This window comes from Pipra filicauda, unplaced genomic scaffold (assembly GCF_003945595.2).
Source record: "Pipra filicauda isolate LSUMZ 115617 unplaced genomic scaffold, ASM394559v2 scaffold101_size5749837_pilon, whole genome shotgun sequence".
Classification (NCBI taxonomy): domain Eukaryota; kingdom Metazoa; phylum Chordata; class Aves; order Passeriformes; family Pipridae; genus Pipra; species Pipra filicauda.
Window position 1 is genome coordinate 5,130,756 of NW_024103452.1, and position 22,637 is coordinate 5,153,392.

A 22,637-nucleotide genomic window follows, 5' to 3' on the forward strand; every position below is an offset into this window, starting at 1 on the left:
GTCCTGCAGTGTTGAACATCACCATGCCTGAGTAAGTGGCATTTGGATCAGAACGAGTAGAAGGGGCCAAGTCACTGCCATAACACTTTTGGAAATACAAAGTGTGGAAAAAAAAGTATAGCCTTAATTCAGGCGATGGTATATATGTTAGCCTGCCATAACTTCGTTCAAAAGTTGGCTTGATCTGCAGTTTGTTCTACAATCAAATAAGAAAGATTGTTGGAGCTTGGTTTCATAACCTTCAGAAGCCTATCTGAACCTGTGATTTATGAGAAAATCAACTGATAATATTTTTTTCCCTAAACTGACACAGATAAAACTTAGAGGCAGCCCTTAAAAAGAGGCTTTCAGGTCTCGAAAGTGTGATTTCTTATGATATGGAAATACTACATTCTTCATAGTGAACTGATTGCTTTATACAAAGTTTGTAGCTTTCGTTGAGAAGATCAGGCACATGGTACAGTTGGAATATTATTTTAAAAAATTTTTGAGTCTCCTCAAAACTTGACATAACTTCCTATTCAGAAAAAAAAAAAATCAAACACACACAAGAAAAGAAAATAACAAAAAAAAACCCTACCCCACCCCGCCCCCACCCAAAAGTCAAAACCCTGTTAACTGTCTGCTTAAATTTACTTAAAAATGAGTCTTAAACACATGGTTAGAATTAAGCAAATGCTTTACTTGCTTCCCTGATCAAATATGTAAGTGCATTTACAAACCACTGCCTTAGGGAAGTGGAGCGCAGTATAGGACAGTAAAGGTAAATCCATTACAGCAGAATGAATGCCCATAGGTCTTTAAATGCTGATACACTTCTGGTTGGGTATGGGCCATAATGGAGGTTAGACATGGTATTTCAAACCAGTAATCTTTTAGTGTTTAATGCACCTGTGCCTATAAATTAATTAAGTTTGGTTTGTTTGTTTTTTTTTCCCAGCAGAGGGAAAAAACTTTGCCAATCCGAAACACGTGTAAGAGAAGGGGAGTAAATTAAAAGTACTGCAGTATTATAGTCAGTATACAGCCTTGTGGGTTCTTTTGTCTTATCTGGTACAAAATCATAAGCGTCTTGTATTCCTTCATTCTGGCTTTCTGTGCCAAGACATAACTAGGGTTGCAACTTTGGGGCAACTTCCATGAATCACATCTCACTCAGAGGTGATGCTTTCACAGGCACCTGCTCTGACCTGATCTCCCCAGCCTCTAGAAAGGACCAGCACATTTTCTGCACTCAGAAAGTCTCATAGGATGAATTATTATTGAGAGTGGAAGACCAGTTGTATGTTTGATAGTTGCTGTCATTTAAACTCACTTTTGTCTCAGATGAACATTTAACAAAAAAGCACATCTAGCACCTGGGACCGGCTCCTTTGAAAGGGCAGTTCATTTCCCTTCTCCTTCCCTGTTGCCATGGTTGCCATCACAGCAGGACTTGGCCTCAGACACAAAATCACTCATGTAAAAGAAAGGCTATGAAAACTCCTGAGGTTTGAAACTCACTCAAACCCAGTCCAAGCCAGTCCCAGCACACTGACCTTTTGGGCATGTCAGAGGGCCCCTTTTTCACTAGCTCAGAGAGAAATCATCAGGAAATTGTGCAGGGGGGTATGCAGTGACCTGGAGGCTTCTCCAGGGCTCCTCCACCAGTGAGGACCCCAAACTTGCCTCCCAAAGGAATTAAGGGCCATCACAAGTCTCCCTGCTTTCTTCTCCAGATGCAAGGTGCAATCCTTAACCTGACATCTCTGCATCAGAGCAGAGTGCTGTTTAAGAAAAATTCTCAGACTCTACTAACAAGTAAAAGAAATCAAATAAAAAGCTTTTTACCTCACAGATCATTCCTTCTCTGGGGAGAGATGGAGAGAAGCAGCAAGCCATACATGCAATTCTTAGCTACACTGCTTGACACGACAAGGGAATGCAATTAGACACTAAACGGAGCTGAGATTTTGTTGAAACATAGTGTTTTGAACATACGTTTACCTACAGAAGTAGCTGTGTTAATTACTGAACAAGCTGACTTTTTACCATTAATTAATATTTTCTTCCCTTTTCCTTTTTTTTAATTGAATGAGCATGTAAGTTGAAATAAATATAGAAATCTGCTTCTGATATCGTACAAATGGCTTCCCTTTTCCCCACTGCATGCCCCAAATGGTGATAGCAGAATGCTATGTGATACCTAAGGTGAAGCAAGGAAAAGTAAAATGACTAATCCCAATAACTCCTGGCTTTCAGTGCTCAGCTGAATTCTCTGTAGAGGAAACCTGCCCTGATGACTATAACTTACCTCTTCTCGATGTTCTTCTCCAGAGCGCTGAATATACCACCTAATAGAGGCTTGTTGGGACTTAGGAATACATTCCAGAAAAGTTGAATTAAATTCAATGCCAAAAATCACCTTTTCATCAGCAGTTTCATGACTAATGCCTGGAAAGCAAACATGGTACAGGAGATTAACCCTGACCTGCTTTTTAAAGCAATGGGAAAATAGCCTGATTCAGAACAGATGCTATAAGAGTGAGTGAATTATAAAAAAGCAAAAGGAAACTTAACTTTTAGCTTAAACTATAACTATGAGGATTTAGAGGCAGCTGCTAACCTTCTTTCAGTGCAACTGGTTTTTAAAGAGGTCAATAAAATCTATATCATGAGCTTGCTCCATTTTAATGTTGGGGCTTTCACCTTTGAGGAATTTAAAATCTGACCTGTGTTTTTCCTTAAAGTAACGTAACTGCTAAACCTGAGCTAAAGCTGCCAAAGTTAGACTGTATGGTCTCGTCTGTTCATCCCAAGCACTTTAAAGGAGTCACAGGGCTAAAGTAAACTGAAGTTTACCTTCCTTCAGTGTAATTTGAAATGCTCTGTAGTATGTTTCAGACCAAACACTGAAGGAACCATGAGATCTGGACTCCTTTCTTGTCTTCTGTAAATCTGAGCAAATAATTTCTAATCTCTGCATCTTCATTCCCCTTTTCAATCTGTTTTATCTGTGTCTTATCTATGTTTTATCCGCCTTAGTATCAGACTAAAGTTGTTTCTTATGCCCTGCGAATAACAGAAAGGAAGGTGACAGCAGTGGTGTCTCCTAAGTCAAAAGTTAGCTCAAGAGCAAAATGAATGCAGTTTTGGATTATGCTTTCAATATAATAAGTACCTATATGAGATCTATAGAAATTCAAGCTCTGCACATTATTTAACTGTGCCACTGAGATTTCAGTAGAGCCAAACAACTTCGTGCAGCCAATGAAGTCTCTGGGAGGGAATCTCACACACTGGAGCTCTAAATTTAAATAGGTTTGGGGGCCATAATGTTACTAATTATCGCAAGTGGCATAAAAAAGCCAAGAGCCTGGAGTGACACAGGTCAGCTTCACAGTTTTATGGCACACAGGAGTCATCTCCAGTTGGGTAAAATTGCCATTAGTGGTACTACTTTGGGCAAAGAATTAATACCAATTTCTGTGCTAAGTCCTTTTAGATTTGTCCAATAAAGCTAACTCTTCCAGTATCTCTTTATCCTTCCAGGAAAACGTGACATTGTCAGCATTTCTGTTAGGGTTTCTATAACCTTGAGCTTTGCACAGTCTCAGATACCAGTGTTTGGACAGCCATGACAAGAAGCAAGAGAAGAAATTCTGGCCCTTGGGATGAACAGGAGTTTTGTCTTTGATGGAAATGAGATCTTACCCTGACTTTTTAACTATGTCTGCAAGCACACATGTATAGTCAGATCCCTCTAGACTGTGCAACAGACTTCAGGCTTTGATCCCATGGCAAGCAGCTCTGATTTCTGCACTGCCTCCCACTGAGGTCTGCAGCAGGCACCCAGCACCGCAGCGGCATGGAATAACCAGAGATCAATGGAAAGGAATGGCTTGTCCCAAAGCCAGTGTTCAACGTGGTGATACAATCAATACTGTTTTGTCTGGGTTGTTCACTTTAATAAGCAGTAGAAGAACCCCAGACAAAGCCATGCCTGGGTTTGAATGCTATTCATTTATTTTACGCTGCCGCAGAGTTCGCCGTGTAACCACAGGGTTTCATACTGACAGTGCTCGCTGCAAGAGAAGGGCTGCAGATGCCAAAGGAGCAAGTCAGACCCTTTGGCATCTGAAAAGAGGGTGTGGGAAAGGGAGGGGAAAGCCAGCAGGGAGAAGGGGGGTAGGTTCTTGTTAATAACAGGAGTATTTAAGTAGCTGCGGGAAGGGGAAGGGGGTGGTTTGGCAGATGCAGCTGAGCCTTGGGACCTGTGTCAAGTGTCTGTGGCAGAAGGGGAGAAGATGGTGTGTTCCCCACTCACCCCTGTGGGTTTCCTTGTGGAATTAGCTGTCCTGTTTCTAGATGAAACATCACGCTCATCCCATTAGCTACTTTTAGGGATCTGTGTGATGTTTTGGTGTCAGGGGCACATCTCCCTGCCCTGTGTGAGTGCTAGGGAGGGTGATCCACAAGGGATGCAAGCATGCTGTCCCATGCTGGCTGTTGCTTACCAGCCCTGGATCTGCAAATTTAACTGTGGGAGGGGTAATGGATATGAAGTGTGGGAAAGGCAACTGTTCCGTTGAGCTCAGCAAGTTTTTGCAGACAGACACAGACCTTCATAGCAAACTCTGTTGTCTAAGTTACAAAAGAGCAAGAAAGGTGAAAAATACTCACTGTCTTCCACATCCCAACATTGTGCAACAGGGTCTCCATACTTAACATCCTGCCTTCTGGCTCGCCTATGGGAAGAGCATGCAAACTTGTAACACTTCAGACATAATTGCTGGAATTCAACAACAAAATACAGAGGAGCTCAACAGATGTGGACTTGCATTGCTCCCACCCTACTGCTGACAATTACAGTCTTAACTAAAACCAGCCTTACCCTCAAAGCAGCATGTGGCCTAGAGAGATTTGTACAATTGACATCAAGAGAAGAGCCTGTGATTTGGGAAAACCACTGGGAGGGGAAACAGAAAAACGAAAAGAAAAAAAATCTACCTAAAATAAAGAGTGTGTAATACAGTGACAGAAAGAGTGTCTAAACTTGCTTTAGGAGCATAGGTCTCTTAGTTGGACTGTCTTGGAAATACCTAAAAACATCCTTAATATTAGAGATCATGAAAAAGATTTGAGGTTTAACAGGTGATATTCAAGATTGAGCTCAGGATTAGCCCAAGGTAATACTGACTAGTAAGTCAATCATTAAAATGAAGAGAGAAAAGGATAGTCATTTTACTTTGTAAAAAAACCAATTTACAAATCTGTTTATCTTTCATCTTTGTGTACAGAAAGACACAAGACAATGGTCTGAGAGGATCTACGCCCTTCCACAACTAATTTGCCTGCTAATCTCTGTGTGTTACTTAAATTCAATCTGATTTACTTTCATTTTAGTGTAATAGCACTAAAAAAAAGAAGTAAGCTCTTCTTTTGTATATGATTGTGTTTATCTTCCAAGAGCTACGAAAAAAGTTTTCATTTTAATTTTTCAGTAGGAAAATTGGAGATCCAGGAAGGAACTGATTGTTTCCTCACAAGCAACTGCAGTGGGACCCCCTGTGTGCAGAGCAATGCCTCTGACAGAGAGCAGGTTCCCAAGTTTGACCTGTCCACTGTGCAAAACCTGTAGACATGCTGGAAGCACAGAAGGAAAATATTCAAGTAACTGATCTCCTGGAGGATTCCCAGGGCCAGTCAACCATCCTTTGTTTTGGAGCCATGGACTTTTGGCCTCCCCACCAAACTGCACATCTGTTAAAAAGCATGGACCATCAATCTCTGTGTCTCAGCCCACCTTCAGCAAGCCTCATGTGTCACTAACTTTGCAGTGAGCCTGAACACTTGCTTTTCTCCTTTCATTTATGCTTCTCTGAATTTAGTTTGCTTTGGCTATGAGGGAAAACACATAAAGTTCCTTGACACCATAACCTATGAGTCATTAACTTCAATGGTTTTTCTAATTGCTCAGGACCCAGCCCTGTGACCCTTAAGGTAGAAAGTGTCATTCCAGAGTCTGAGCTCAGACTTCAACCTCACTCACTGCAAGAATTACTGTCTGGAGGGTTTTGTTGAAAGGGGAATGAAGAGGCTGTGAGGGACTCTGGTTCCAGCTAAATCTCCCAAAAACTTCAAGAGACGCATCCAGCAGCTTAGGCACTGAGCTGCTAGAGCCTGCAGTGTGGTCTTCCTCTATCCAGATCCATGGTGCTCTCCCAGCTGGTGGGTACAGATAATTCAGATGAAGTTTCTTTCACTGTAGAAAGGCTGCTCCCAGTGTGGTCAAATCATGGGACTTAAATCTCTGTCTCCCTCTCATGGTTAGACCACAAATACAACTGTTCAGTTTGGTCAGGGAATTAAATGTATTTTATTATTGACCACTCTGGGATACTATGTTAAAGTCTGCTTTCTAACTACAGTGGTGTCCTATGAAAAAGTCAGAAGCTTAAGAGAGGCTCTCGCCTCTTGGGCAGAGTTAGCCACAACCTGGACCTCCATCTGAGCATCTCGTGCCTTAAGGCATTCAGCATAAAAAAAGGAAAGTGATGGATTTATGATGTTCGCTGCAGTAGCCAAGTTACTGTCACACACACTTAAACAAAGCTATGTTGTCTTCACAGCTCTTTGAGCAGAAATGTGAAACATGGCCAGAGTATGATCACATTTTAAGGCAAATGACATGCTAAGTAAGAAAAGCAACAAGTTATGAATTGGAACATCTAAAGTTCTTTCTAGCAGCAAGATCTTTTACAGCATGTTGAGTTTTTTTTCTTACCTTTTAGAAGTGGGGGCATATCTGGAACAAGAGTTTCCATCCCAGGCACAGTATGGGTCTCTGGCAAGGCAGCAGTCTGCACAAGCCTTCCCATACGTGTGACATCTGTGCAAAGAGAGCTGAACCAATCCATCCCTGGAACCAATGTACAATTGTTGCTGCAAATCAGGCAAAGCAAATTAATTAGGAGTGTTCTCCAAGCAGCCTGGTTAAAAAGTTCCCTTCTTCATTGTCACAGTTGCAGACTTTCAATCTTATCCCAGATTTTACAAAACAAGGGAGAATTCCCCATTACTATAAGATGTTTCTCAGGGTTCAATGTGAATTGGCCAGTCTCCCTCCATCTCTGACACAACAGAGCAGAGAGGAAAGGGGACTGCAGTCCTGGAAAGACACCAGCACTCAACACCCTTACACCTTTAGATTTGTGCTGTAATAAAAAAATCAGAAGCAAATAATGGAAAGAATGGTTTAATAACACATTTAAAAACAAGGGGCTGGATAGCCATGGTATTAAGAATCTGGAAACCAGGGGTGACCTTCTGTGAATAATACCTCATCTTCTGCTTCTGATCCTTAGGTAGGATGGGGATAATGTTACTCCCCTCTCCCCAAAGTGTGAGTGGATTGCCTGTTGAGACAAGGGTGGTCCAAGCTGGAACTGGCTCATGCAATACCTCCAGCTGGCCTGCCACCTTTTTTCAGGGGAGATGAGACCCAGCTGTGCTGTGCTGTGCGTGCCTGAAAGGCAAAATACCTCCTTCCATGTGAGGGAGGCGTGTTGTGCCAGAGCTGCTCTGACCACTGCTGCAGGGCAAGGAGGGATGGCTCTGGTGTCACGCTGCTTTCCAAGCATGCACGTAGCCGTCATAGAGCTTGGAGCTGCCATAAAACCATTTCCCATCAGGAGATACCCTAATGGGACTGGCCCCTGCGCTGCCAGGGTTGGACCACCCAGATTTAGGCTGCAATTTTAGAGGACTGGTTGTGCGCACACAACTTTTAGCACAGTGAGGCCCTGATTTCTCTCGACTACTAATAAAAATAAAAACAATAATAGTAATAATAGTTTATTACCAGGTTGTAAAGAGACAAGCATGTCTAGGGGCCGAAAAAAGAATGCGCATTGACTTCACTCACAAATCCCACTACCATATGACTAAAGATTTGTTTCCCTGAATAATTACCAGCTTGGGTACACAAATTACTGTTTGTAAGCAAACATGAAATTAGGCAGGCAAACAAGTGCAAACATATCTGCTTCCTTCCAGATACATGTTAAGACCCATCCATGGAAAGCCTGGCCAGTAGGTAACAAGTGTCATCTGAAAATAAGTTTAGTGTTCAGTGTACCACATATCCTCCAGTAATTAAACAAACTTGTGATTACCTGCTTCTGAGAAATCTCCATGGTTGAGATAAATGAAGGATGCTGAAAAATAAATTGGTAAGGTCTATTAGTTTTCAAATGCTCTGTTCTTAGTGAAAAAGCAGAACTTAGTGTACAAAAAGTAAATAAAATTACAGATTTGTTTGCTTGGTTTAAACAAATATGAAAAAGAAAAAAACAGAAAATCATGACTTTCATGGTTCCAAAAAGAACTCCCATAAATTTCCCCCACTGAAAGGAGGGAACTGGCTTTAATTCCTAGAGTTTGCTATCTATTCCACACTGGGCAATGAGCCGTCACATCAACTTTAGTTCTTATTAAGCACTATTTGAAAGGCTTAGATGCCATTTAAGGGATACATAGGCAGATCCTCTGCACCAGGATGTATTTCACTGCCATAAGAGACAGTGAAATTTTTGCCAGTGACTGATGTAAGAACAGCAAAAAGCTCAGGGTATTATCTAACACCAAACAGAAGATGATTAATCTAAGCCTATTGTTTAATACTAATGCAGTTTGAGGAAATAAGGCACCTTTTTTTTCAGCCATTCACCCCCTTCAATTTTTCTGGATTCAAAAACAAAGAGATAACAGTTATAAATGTTACCAGTAAAAATGTGAAGGAATGTCTGCTGAATAGAAAAAAATAACCTCTTTTTTGTTTTAAATATGATATGGTACATTTTCCCTTGATGTTATGTTTTAAGAATGCGTCAAATCGGTGCACATACTAGAACTGCTGACTACTTGGCAGGCACTGAGTATTCTTGGTATTTTCTGAGTAATATTTATAATTGGTGTCCAAAACAGTGGGAAGAAGACATACAGATCCTTTCAGTCAAAGTTTCATTATACACATGGCACATCAAAAGGCATATGGAGAAATGAACTCTGAAATAATTGTTAATGATCCTGTCCTTACACTTGGAAAAGTCTTTAAGTCCTAAATTAATTTATTCAGTATGGGTAAAAATTTGGGCTAAGACCCTGTATAGCACATAGGATGTGAGAAAGTAATCAAAATGCCATGTGTGCAGACAAAAAGTTGAAAAGCAAGGTGAAAACTGAAGAACAGCTATATTGCATGAGAAGAAAGCAACACAAAGAATGAAGAAGAATCTGATAAATCAAAAACAAAATCAGTAGGGAAGACAAAGGCCTCCAGTTTCCTGATGTATTGGCATGTTGACATCATCTCCCTCACCAGCACTGAAGCTAATCAGAAACTGTGTCTGTGCAACAGAGAGAATCTTGGGCCTTTTACAAGCTGCATTTATGAAGAAGGCATTGGTGTTAGTGGGGCTCCAGTTACACAATAACCAAATCAAAATGGTCAAAAATATTGAGTCAGCCTTCACCATCAAATTAAAGCACATTGATAATCAAAACTAACTTTGCTTTATTTTCCTTATGTTTTCAATTCCTAATGTTGCTATGTTAAAGACTTTCTCTGCACCTGTGAAACTTTGTCTGTTTAAAAAAAAAAACATAATTGTGCCTAGAATACTCCCGTATCACTAGGGCTCATAGAAAATTTTACATTAAAAATAAAATACTACTAATAAAAACATTTGGGCTCAAAATACGATTTCAGACTAGAACAAAAAAAGAATAAATGAGATTTTTCTCTAAGTCTGAAAAATCACGGTCTGTTTGGTTTTGGACATTTTTCAACTGACTTGCCCAAAAATACCAAGGGGTTTAAAAATTTACATAGTGTCCCTCTGGAAACTTGAACTAGTTCCAGTAAACAAAAAACCAGACAGACAAAGCCGATTTAGGCCATAAAGTCCCCTGAATAATATTTAATTGATGTTGTGGCTATTAATGCTTACCTTGAATATCTGCAGCTCTTCCAGGACCACCTCCTCCTTAGTCCACTTCTCCTTTGTGATACTCACAACTTTCAGGACTGTGCCTATGTCTGAAACAAATGTTCATCATGTAAAACCCACAGTCATGTTTCAATACGTATGGGCCACTCCATTTCGTGCCGTGTGGATAAAGCTAATCCATCAGGGATGTAGCTTTCAAAGAACATCTATCCCTATTGCATCCACTGCTATCTACAGAGCTCTACACAGTACATTTATGGTTTTACTGTATGGCTGAGCCAAGACTGCTCCTGGCAGGGATGGTCTAATGCTCCTGCTACACAAACACAGACAAACATGTCCATGCTGCCAGCTAGAATTTTATGCACATTTCCCTAAGCCGCAATTGGGGCCCATCTGACCCCAAAAAGAGCCAGCTCAGGGAACTAAATTGGCAAAAAATTATTTCCTCTTTTTTATAGAATTATTTTGCTTCCAGTATAGCCCCTTAATCAGAAGTAAGTTTCATTTTAATGTGAAGAGTTAAGCAATGCACTTTTTTCATTTATCTTTTAATTTAAAGAAATATTTGAACAAGATCTCCATTAAGCATTAAAATCTTAATTTAATCATTACAGAAATTATTTCTTTGAAGTTAACTAGAGAATTTTTTTTAAGTTAAATCTATTAATAAATTTTAACCTGTATTCCTGTTTGGTGAAAAAATAATTTGCTCATTTCATGTCAGACCATTAGACATAACTGAACCTTGAATGGTCTTATAAAGAACTCAAAAAATGCTCAGGGGAAGTGGGTTGGGGGTGCTGGGATGTGGAAACAACACCGTGCAGCTTGGTCCTAAGCATTATGAATAGTATTGAAATTATGAAAAATAATACATTCTAATGGAAAGAATGAGACTTGCATTCTTGTTTTCTTAAACTACTGAAGATCATATTACCAATCAAAGCCAAAATTGTTTCAGTTTGCCTTATATATTAGAGCTTTTTTCAGTGTTTGTTTGACATAATTGCCAAAGCCTGCATATGTCCAAGTTGGTTGTGTACATTCAAACATATAATAAGCTACTGATTCGCTGCTGCTCAAAACTTCCTGGGTTATGTGTTATATCCATATTCAGTCTCTCTGTGTAATATTTGGAATTTCATCTTTAAGTTCATTTTTTTCCTTATGACAAGTTTAAAGGAGAAAATAGAATAAAACTATGTACTTCTGGAAAAGAAAACTCACTTTTAAGGAAGGCACTGGAGAAAAATAAATATCTGCATATTATGGAGTGCCATCTAGTGACTGCATGGTACTTGCTGGCCTTGACACCTCTGAACCCAACTATTTATAGTTGCAGAGTTACTATTAGTGCTGATCAGGAGCAGTTAACCTGGGAGTATTCAAGCTGCTGGTCCCTCATTATAATTTTAGTCCTATGAAAAACTTTATAATGGAGGACAGCAAACATCTGAAAGCAACCTCTATAGCCAGTAAAAGATTTTGTACATTTTTACAAATGAACTCCTTTTTTCAGACAGCTAAATTTCAAATTACTTTTTCTCACTATTATCAGAAGGAAAGCAAGTTGTAGTGAGAACTCCCAAATCCTAGGCATGGTAGAGTTTAGGAATGGGTTCCCTTTCTTTCTTTGTTGACTGCATTAAATATTGCTTTCAGAAAGCAACAAGAATTTTACATCATCATGGCTAAAGCTCATTCCCAGTCTTCTCAGTCAGAAGAGGAGAAAACAGCACTGTGCTTTTCTCCTTTCTGACTCCACTGTACTGACTTGTGGGGATCATAGAGGGACTCTCACATTGTCTTTTTTTTGGAAGACAGGAGTTGTGAAACATGTTTTGCTGAAAGACATACACGGTCCAAGAGAGAGGCTATCTGTGGACTCGTGTGTGTGATAATGCAGCTGGGAAACTTGTGAAGGCTGAGACATTCCACACTTTAAAAGAGACAATGCTCTGGGACAATTCACTCCTTTCCCCAGAATACTTCAGAATATCCATACCCATCAAACTGTGCTATATGACACAAAATTTGCTCATAGGGCATATAAAATGCTATGTAACCCCACAGCACTGGGGCAGGATTCAAACTGAAATCTTAATTTCCCTGCAGCTCATGGCAGTAGCTCATCCACTGCACTTGAATAAACCCTGTCACCTCCATATACCTAAGTTTCACCTTCTGTAAGATGGGGATAATGATAATGACCTCTTTACTAAAACACTCAGATCTACCAGTGAGAATTGCTTTATAAGACCTATATAGAATGAGAGTGAGAGAATGTCAAATTACGGATTAAGAACAAAAAATTCCAGTGGAGTAAAATTGTAGATTATTACTTCAGAAATGTTATGAATAGGTATATTAGTATTTCTTAGCACATCTTCCTATTGGGTGGTTCATCCAGTGATTCTAAATTTAATTACTATGGTAAAACTAGACTTTTTCCTTCAGGCATATGTCTAAAAATGCATATAGATACATAATTATCCATAGAAAACCTGCAAAACAGTCTTTTTCCCTGACAGAGTAGTTTAACCTCTCTCTGCTCAATCCTGGTTGTCATGTTTGGAGCTATCATGTTCCTAATTTATATCTTTAAAATTGCTTGAGTAGAATTGTTGCCTTAGGCTCAGTTTGAAATCTTTCTTAACTGTTCAGTGTCACATGAGATATAATGCTGAAGCACCACACCACTACTAATAATAGGAAGTACTCCTTGAAGCTATTAAGGTTATTTTTTTTCCTTTTAATTGTTTATTGATGTGCTTCCAGCAGGAATTGGAGCCAGAGTACCAATGTAAAGACAGGTACTGAATGGTATTGGAGGATAAGAAAGTCTAGGTACTCTAACCCTTAACTGATTTATCACCTAGGTACCAGGAGGCAGGCATTCAAATCCCAAATGTAATAATCCCTTGATTAGTCTAGTCAGCACTTTCATGAAGACCTAAAACAGAAACAAGTGCACCTAAATGTTTCCTAAAGCTGCGTGCATAGGAAAGAGATGTTAATCAATAGGTTTATTCAGGACCTGCTGGGCTAAAAGTATTCTAAAAGGATGTGGCTTGTGTACATTGACAGTGGAAGTCTTCTCTCATACCTGTTCCTAGGAAGATAACATCATATTGCCCGTCCTCTGCCATGACGTGATCCACCACAATCTGAGTCAGGCGATAATCCACGTTGATCCGAGTGAACACCGGCGCTCCCGTCACTGGGTAAACGGATTTGTACATCAGTGGATGGCGTTTAATAAAGCTAATGACTTCGTCAGGGAAGTCTCTGGTAGACTTTATCAGTGGATCGTAGGTTTTGCTTGGACACTGAACGAAAGAGAGAGAACAAGAAGATGAGAGTAATTTAGGAAAGAAGTGCAAATAGAAATCAAGTTTTCCATGAGAAGATTTGTGAAACCACTAGGAAATCAGATTTTTCAGTGATTTTTCTCATCCCAAAATAGCACTTGGTCACCAATATTTAATTTTTTTAAAGCACTGCTTTAAACCCAGAGAAATTCCCATGATGGGCTCAGTGTGTCCACAATGAATTCCACCTTCTCATTCCCAGCCACACTCACAGGCAAAATATCACATTGTGTATTTTACAAAGACAAGGAGACTGAGACTGGAGGGAAGGAGACCTGTCATGCACGCGGTTAAATTTGCTACATGCTGGTCTACCAGCATATGGGGCCTCCAACAGCAAGACTGGGGTGCCCTCCTGTGGCTGCTGTGGGATGAGCTCAAGTGTTTGAAGTGCAGCATCTCAAGGTTTTTCTGTTTTTAATATTTCTGCTCCTCTTTTCGTGGATGAATTTCTGCCCTGCTGATGCAGTGAGTCAGTGAGGAAGATTCTCTCTGGTGTGTCCTGATGTTGGACTAACACTTGGTTTCTCCTGGGAGATCCACTCAGATCCTTGTGGCAGAAGGCCCCTAGTAAATTCTTCAACTATGTTCATTTTTCCAGACTGAAACACCCATATCTATCTTTATATGGCAGGAAATAAGAAACCATAACTTTTCAGTGACTGCACCTCCTCCACCTTGCACTTTTTTTCTCAAAAAGGCAGATTCTGCTGATACCAGATGATCCCTATAGCCTTTATTTCTCAAAAGCAGCATCCTTTTCTCTAGGTTTGAACAGCACCGTTTTGTCCTCTTTTGGTCCAGACAACCTGCTACAGCACTTACTCCTTCAGATATCTCCCCAGTGTCTAATTACTCTCATCTCTCTTAGACCCATACTGACAAATTAATCACTTCAGCTGTCTCTTCTACTTACACAAGTAAGTTGGTTCTCACATATCCCACACATCACACATCCTATAAACCTACCTCTTTGATCTCCATCCAGTTTTTCCCTTCTCTGCTTTTTGGGGTGAGGGCAGGAACATATTTGAAGATGAGTCATGTTGATGAACCAAGATCTCTCGTGCTCACCTATCTCTGCTTTTCTTCCCATGGCAATTTGCATCTCTTTTCTGTCCCTAGTTTTACACTTAGTCTCTAATCCAAGTTTGAGAAAACTTCTGTTTTGAATCTGGAGGCATCTAAATGTGTTAATGGGGCACTAGAAATCCTGAATAAGAATAAGATGAACTAGACACACTGGACACAAAGGGTGTTGGTGACATCCTTTTACATATAAACTGATTGCTTCTTCTTTAATACTATTTTTAAGTAAGCAATCCCTGTGTTTTCTGCCAGGTGGAGCCCTAACACAGTCTGTGAAGAAAGAAATGTGATCAAGTAATGCCTTCAAAGTCTGTCAGGAGAAAGTTAAGATTTGTTGTGAAGTTGCTATATGGTTCTCCTTCATGGCAAATTTGACAGAGACAACTTCAGTTCACACTCCCACCTCTCCAGTTTGACATGTGTTGAATCTATGGTGACAGCTAAGGGCTTGTGGTTAGGATTTGTTCCACTGTGAAAGGTTTGGCATTATCCAAAACATTTGTATTAGGAACAACACACTCAGTGCCAAAGCCTGAGCTTGTCCTTCCTTCCATTGCTGGTAAACTCCCTTCTCACAGCTGTGCAACATCAGCCTCTAGCAGAGAATCCGTCCCCATGAGCTCAGTACTAGCCAGGATCTGTGTCTCCCTTGGGTTTCCATGGGCTGCTCTCTCGCTGGGCTGAGGGATGCACAGAGATCACCCTGTGATAGTGCTGGCTATAAAGGAAACGTAGCCCCTGCCCCACAAACACAGGTAGGGTGTGCACATTCCTGGGGATGAATTCCTCATGAAGTAGATACAGCTAATACAATGCAGAAGGATTCTCATCATACACAGTTCTATGTGTACATGTCCCTGTATAAATACCTTAAATGCAAAGGTAGTAGCAACTAAACACAAATTTCTGACTGAGAAAAATGTTCTCAAAAATATCAGAGACTACTAGTTTCTATATTCAGAAACTAAACAGGACAGTGAAGCACAGATCAGCTGATGTTCTACGTCCACATCTATGGCCACACCTGAAATGTCTGTTGGGGTCAGTTCCTGCTCTACCTTAGACCCCAAACACTGCCACAGCACTGCCACAGGGAGGGTGCCATTTGGAGAAAAGTCTATCCTAGCATTAAACAGCACCATGACTATTGGGTTTGCACTTGAACCTGACCTCTGCTTTTATTTAACTGAGTTATAGCTTGTGTGATTTAACAGTCTACAACCTATTTGCATTCCTTGTTTGGACTGAATTTTACAGCTATCTAGAGACCTCACAGACTTTGTGCAAGTGTCCACTTGCTTAGTGTTGTTTCAATTCCTAAGAGTTAAGCCTGTGCATCCCCATCTTCATAAAGAATCTGAAATGTTTACGGAAAAAAGGTCTTAGGCTCCTGCATCACCTAATAGATTTTGGCAATTTCCCCGCGAACAGCAAACCCGTGTCAGTTTGAATTAAGATAAATTCCATCACATATTCAGTGGTTTTGTTTCATTATACAATTTCATGTATGGCTGTGAAAGAACAGACAAGAGAAAAATAAAGGGTTGTATTGTTCTGTGATAACCGCTCAAAAGACAGTTGAATACAAGCAAGAAAGAAGAAAAGTCCTACTGAAAAAACCCAGTTCCGTTGGAACCACATATTGCAGTGAGCTATCCCTAGGGAGTTTCTCTCAGCAGCCCTGTAAGAACTTCACCCTCTGGCTTGCTAGGTATGATCTCCCACATTCTGTTTTCTGCTGTGCTTTCATGAATTAAAGTCTTTGCAAGGTTACATCCTTGAGGTGGGCTGTAGTCAGCTTGGTTTTGAAGATAACAATATCCATTGAATAATTTCACAAAGAAATACGACTTTGGGACAAAAAATAGACTTCGAGATAAAAAAAATAAAACAAACCATAATAAGGAATAAATGTTTCAGACAGCACAATAACTACCCAGAAACCAAATCATGTGTACAGTTTCTGTACAAGCAGTAACTCAGGAATGAACATTTTCATCTTACCTTAAGAACAACTGAGATCCGAGTCTTTGTCACTTATACTACAATTAGACCTCAAAAACCCTAGTGACTTCAAAAGGATGTTCACCTTTACAGTTGTTGCACAAAAATTTGTTGGAATAAATAGAAATAAACTTGCATTACAACTTTGTGTTTGGATCAAACAAATTCACTTCTTCTATTCCTCAACCATGAAACAACACTCTTCCCCCCCACTATGTACTTGAGGTTGATTTTCCCTTGTATGTCCACTTTCCATAGTTCATGCTCTCACTTACTACACTGAGTTACCATGAGCATCTTCTGGAAATCTGCTAATTGCTCACCTTATCCACAGCTCAATCCCAGAAGTCCATTTCTGTGTGAAAAATGGAAATAGCCCCTTGGGTCTAAAAGATATCCTAGATTTTTGCCAAAAACATATCAACAGAGGAAGATGAAAGCAATGACATCACTCATTAAAAACCACTAGGATAAAATGTCTAACAATATGGAACTAGAGAGCTGCTACAGTAATCCCAAAGGCCCAAACCCTACCATGCATGATACAGGGAAATCTTTTGCCAGTTTGCACAGTTAATTTAGTAGAAACAAGGACTAAGGGTCTGATTAAGAGATCTGCTTAAGTCAACAGGGCCTTTTCCAATTATTTCAGTGGGTTTTGGATCCTATCCTAAGGCAGCACGACCACGAAGAGCAGCTGGGCAGGTGTGACCCTGTTGTGCTTGGCTGAGGGAGTTCTTTCCAGAGGCATCACTCACTGTGGCACGATGGATGGAACAGGGGAATGAGAAATTCATTTTGGCCATCCTTTGGCAAAGTCCTCAGGCCGTTGTTTAATGCTGTGTCCACCCATCACTGCAGAACAATTCCTGTAAGCTTATGCTTCCTTTCCTGGCTATCAATGGGATGTAGGATGATAAAAGCTGCGTGGACAAGTGGGTGAGTGAAGCAACCTTTCATCTCTGAAAATGTGAGTTCACATCCTGTTGCAGGTCTCATGATAATGATACCAGTGTTCTCTGCCCAGGTCACAGAGGACACTTATTCACATCATCAGCACCAGATGCTGTCTCAGATACGTGACATCTCCCACTGGAGATAATAAGAGATTGACTTTTATATCAAATGTCACAGGAGTAGGTTGGCAGAGTTGTTTCATGTGGACTACAAGAGAATCTGGCTCCATAAAAGTTCTTATAACACCATCGCTGTGCTCTCTCAGCATTTTCTGCTTTTGCAATAGGGTGGGATTCATCTCTCCTGACTTAGATTCTTATCTTGGCTGTGTGTGAACTGCACAGAGGGAGTGTCTATCTTTTTCTTTCTGATAAAGAATTCTAAACAACCAGCTCATGTGTGATGCTTTTCTTCTAGATAGCTGACATCAAGTAAAGTTTATCATATTAAATTAGTCAAATTAGTACTGTTAGATAAGAATTTTGCTGGAAATTCGTTCACTATATAATTTATTCTTGAGGTTGCTTAGGCCTTTCCTGCCATGAATGATAACTTGGTACAAATATACATGTTAAGAAACGAAAAATAAACAGAACAAAACAACAACAGAAGAAAAACCCCAACAAAAACAGAGCTGGTAGTGCTAAGGGCATCTCTATTCAACTGCTCTCTAAACTCTGTGGTACAAAACTTTTAAGGAATCAATACATTAGTTTCTTGAAGTTTTTGAAATGCCTTCTGTGTGAGCTCAATTTGACAATAATCACTCTGGATTAAGTCCTGATCCCAGGTGATCTACAGAGATGCCTTTTATTCTCTCACCTGTTATTTGTATCCAAAAGTAGTCATGAGGTGGTAAGTTAAGGCTAATCTTTCTCAAATAAAAGCAAATGCACAGTAAATTAACAACACCACACAGATGTAAGCTTTTCTCCTTTTTTCACTTGTCTTATTAAGTTTGCAGCTTAGCAGAGTGCTGGATGTGTAGATCTCACACAGTACTGAGACACACGGTGCGACCGTGTTAACATTATGTGGGAACTGTGGCCAAGATTTTCAAAAGCTGGTGCCAGAAGTTGGGCTCCTAAATAAACCTCCAATGTGCCAAACTGCATAGTGCTTCACACCATTCAGTGAACTCAGTAAGCTCTGCTGGATCTAACACCTATTAAAATTGTGACAATTATCTGGGAATGTAAAAACATATCCTTTTCATTAATGATGGATCTGTAGTTCAGCAGTGCTGATGTCTACTGACAATTTTAAAAGAGAATGTTGTTCCCCAGGAGCTTTGAAAGGGTTTCTATTCCAAGTGTGCTGAAAATGCCAGTTAAAAAGTGTTTTGTCACATGGATCCTTGGACCCACTTAACACTGAGACTCAAGTACCCACAGGCTAGACACTCAACAGAGACTTCATAATATTGAGTGCAGTAGGCATCTGCTTGGTGCATTTTATAACGTCCAGGCTGAGGATTTTTATGCATTTCACAAGAACTAAGAACTGTGCTAGCAAGTCACTCTTGTGAGCATTTGAAGTATCCAGTGTGAAACATTAAAGAATGAAATATTTCTTAAACATCTCCCTTATCTGGGAATTGTCTTAGTCTGGGCTTCCCTCCTAGGAGAAATGTTCCTCGTCCTGGGAACTTCTCCCTCCTTTCTCTTAAAGGTGTTTTTCTTTTCACAGGTTAATTGCCTCTCAGCTAGCCAAAAATAGAAAGCGTAAAGTCTTCCAGTTCCCTTATCACTGATCCATCTAACAAAAAGAACTACCTTCAACCAGTAGAGGTAGAGGAACTACCTTCAACCAGTCACTTCTGTGTTAAATGGGGACCTCCAACACACCCAACACATTGAACTTAACTTGTAGAGTTTACAAAGAAATGACAAGGCTGCATCCTGAGGGGTTAAGATTCAACACTGAAGACTGGTTAGAGCTTCCAAGATGCCCAGAAGTACTTTAAAACCAGGGTATTTATAGATTTATGATGTTGTGTAGATTAGATGACAGTTTAGAGATGACTCTCAGGGCATAGGCACTTATGTACCTTTGAAGGTTCAACCATAAGCCCTTCTGGAGGTAAAACTTGGGTTCCTCAGTGGTCTAAGTACCATGTGGCTTCTCTTCTGTAGTCTAATCATAGCTGCACAATACATTTTGCATTTGCACATGCCTGAAAAAAGCCTTAGTGCTTCCCCACAGGGTGGATGAGTTGTGCCAGAAGGACTGGACACTCAGTAGGGAGTGTCATACTAACCTTGCAGCTACTCAGAGTGAGCCTGGAAGAGGGCAGGGGAGAGAGAACAAATCAGGTTTGTAGGAGACAAACAAACAGTGTAAATTTGAAATGGAATCAAAATCACTGTACCCCCACAACAAAAATCACAAACAAAAATTTAAGTCCCTATTTTTTTAAGGTTTTGTAAGCCACTGGTTGTGCAAGATTTATTCTACTCTGTTCTTATGTTTGTCCTGAGCACTTTGTATTGCTTTTCCATTTAACACACCTGTGCTGTTCATAGAAAACACTGAGAAAATTAAGAGAGCATTAATCTGAGGCTAACTGAGCTGAGACCAGCTAGGTGAGTGAACTTTACTTTGCAGGTGGCACTTTGCAATTCTCTGCTGACCTCTGCCGTCAGGAAAGATGACAGGGTTTGCAGCATTTCCAAAGGCTGCTATGAACTGGAAGGTGATTCATGTTGGGGAAAACTGGTTGGTAAGTAACAGAAGGTGTAGGAGGCTTTCTGAGGAAAATAAACCCACAAAGTGAAACATTTTGCTTGATTAAGCAGCCCCATTTACAGGGAGGAGATCAAAGGAGAGAGGAACTGGAGAAGCAAAGAATGCAGTCTGTCCCATAAAAGATACGTGAAGCAGGAAGATAAGTCTAAAAATAACAAGGGAAACCTGTGCAACCCTCAACGTTTTATGAACAAGCTTATTAAAGCAGCAAAACTAACCAGATGGGAGGACAAGGGGAGGCTTTTTGGCAGACAGTATTTCTCTGTGGCACAGCCAACTCCCAGCAGGATGGACACCACATCTTGTTCAGCCTGTGCACTGGATTAGCAGAAGAAATAAAGGGTGGAGTTTCATTGAAGAGAGGGAGAAAAAGCAATAGAGACAAAAAAATAAGAAAAAAGATGAAGCTGAGTCAGGGGACATTTAGGTTAGATATTGGGAAAAGGTCTTCACACAGAGGGTTGTTGGGCACTGGAACAGGCTCCCCAGGGAAGTGGTCACAGCACCAAGTTTGTCAGAGTTCAAGAATCATTTGGACAATACTCTCAGGCACATGGTGTGATTCTGCAGTATCCTCTGCAGGGCCAGGAGTTGGACTCAATTATCCTGATGGGTCACTTCCTACTTAGTGCATTCATTCTATGATTAGAGGAGAATCTGAGGACTTGTAAGAGAATTTGTTTTAAAAAACGAAAACACAAGGAATTCAAGAGCTTGGGTCCATATTCAGATCTGGAATGGAAAGAGGTGAGACATTAAATTATTCAATGTACAAGAGCAAAGTGCAGGTCTGTTTCTTCTTGTAGCTAAGTGACAGACTGCAACACTCTGCTTATTCAGAGCTTAGTTTTGATCTTTTGGCAAATCAGTTAGTAAAATATCTAGAACCATCAAAAATATTTGGTGTTGCCTTGAATAGCAGTTAACAGTTCTATGTTCTGCAGTAGATCAGATTAAGTGTTAATCTGGATCTTTAAACACTGATATTCCTCTAAAAATCTGACCTTAATGACACTTACTCACCATCAATGAAATGAGGATCACTCCTGTGTATGCCATCAGAATTTCCAAATGGGTACTATGAGTTGCTGTCATAGAGCTAAATAAATTAGAAAAATTTTTTCCTGCTAATTCACTGAAAATCTTGTTCGAATGCCTTCTGTGATTACCAGGACTACATTATGAAAAGTCTGCTTCAGAATGCAGAACACACTTTAAAGAAAGTCATCCATGGTTTCTTTATTAATGGATATTTTCCTGAGTGAAACCCTAAGAGACTGGAAGAAAACTGGTTTTGTTATCTGGGGACAGCTGCAGACATTCAAGTCCAATTTTTAAACAGCTAAAGCAGATAGAGCAAAAGCTCCCCTGCTTTTCAACTCGCCCTTTGTGTCAGGGCTGCCTGATTCATGTTTTTTTTCTGTCTCTTTTTATTTCCAAATGGAAATATATTTGAAGTCTCGCCTCTGTTTAATTCCCATTATTTCCACTTGCACTTTAATACAGCTTAGAGAAGCTAAAGAGCTGTATGTTTTGCAGTGTCAATGGTGTGGAGTGTGCCAGAGGTGCCCTTTCACCCTGTCCAGGGATCTTCCAATGACGGCAGAGGGCAGGCAGACCCTGCTGCAGCTCCAGGACCACGGGCAGGCAGGGGCTGCTGCTGCTGCTCGGCATTGCGAAGGCATGATATCACAGTCATGTTCAGAGTTTATCTCAGACACAAATTACCACAGGAAGCATTTTGTCAAAATTTCAATATCAAAGTGGTCACAGCCTCTATAGTGAGCAGCTTTATTTACTTAGGAGATAAAGGCAGCTGAGCAGAAAGTTAAATTAGGGTAAGCAGTCTCCTGCTTCTGTATAAATGTGGAAAGGAAGTCAATGCCTCTCTCAAAGCCAAGCATCAAAAGAAACACATTTCCTAGTATAGCCATTTTTAGACTTTGCCCGTAACTTAAAATATAGGAAATATAGAATCAGAGCAGTGCTGGCTACGCCAGCTGTAGGCAGCACTTGGGAGGAGCTTACATTTAAAAATGTTCTAGTAACTTAAGAAAGGATAGATTATCCCTCTTTGGCTTTGTTCTGAACATTCCTGAACCACCTCATAACTGGCAAGAAATGATGAAATTAATCTTTAAGGAAGAGCATTTCAGCACTCACGATGCAGTGTTCTGTAAGGTTCATGCTGCTTCTTTTCCTTGCCTTTGAGCACCGTACTGCCTTTTCAGATTCCAGTCTAAATCTGTTCCTATCCAAGTCTGGCATAACCCATTACAAGAGAAGAGTGTGGTATGACTCTACTTATTGTGATAATCTATATTAAGCTGCTGAACCTGAAGTATTTTGCAGTCCAGCTCACTAAGACAACAAATAAAAAGCTATGCAGCAATACATTTACCTTATTTATATAGTAAAGATTACTTCTGAGAGCTTTCTTCAGTAAATCCACTTCCCTTCTCAGTCCTTGGTC

General features: G+C 40.2%; 1 protein-coding gene across 3 annotated transcripts in view; it reads right to left on the minus strand.

The window, feature by feature from the left end:
• The window catches only part of SEMA3D (semaphorin 3D), a 138,491-nt gene that overhangs the window by 10,609 nt on the left and 105,245 nt on the right, over nucleotides 1–22,637 (minus strand). For all 3 annotated transcript variants that reach the window (XM_027733996.2, XM_027733998.2, XM_027733997.2), the window contains exons 12-17: nucleotides 13,102–13,324; nucleotides 9,993–10,081; nucleotides 8,157–8,198; nucleotides 6,767–6,924; nucleotides 4,663–4,727; nucleotides 2,294–2,433 (exon numbers count right to left, since the gene is read on the minus strand). In XM_027733996.2, coding sequence (XP_027589797.1) covers nucleotides 2,294–2,433; nucleotides 4,663–4,727; nucleotides 6,767–6,924; nucleotides 8,157–8,198; nucleotides 9,993–10,081; nucleotides 13,102–13,324 — 717 coding nt within the window. The remainder of the gene's footprint in view (nucleotides 1–2,293; nucleotides 2,434–4,662; nucleotides 4,728–6,766; nucleotides 6,925–8,156; nucleotides 8,199–9,992; nucleotides 10,082–13,101; nucleotides 13,325–22,637) is intronic.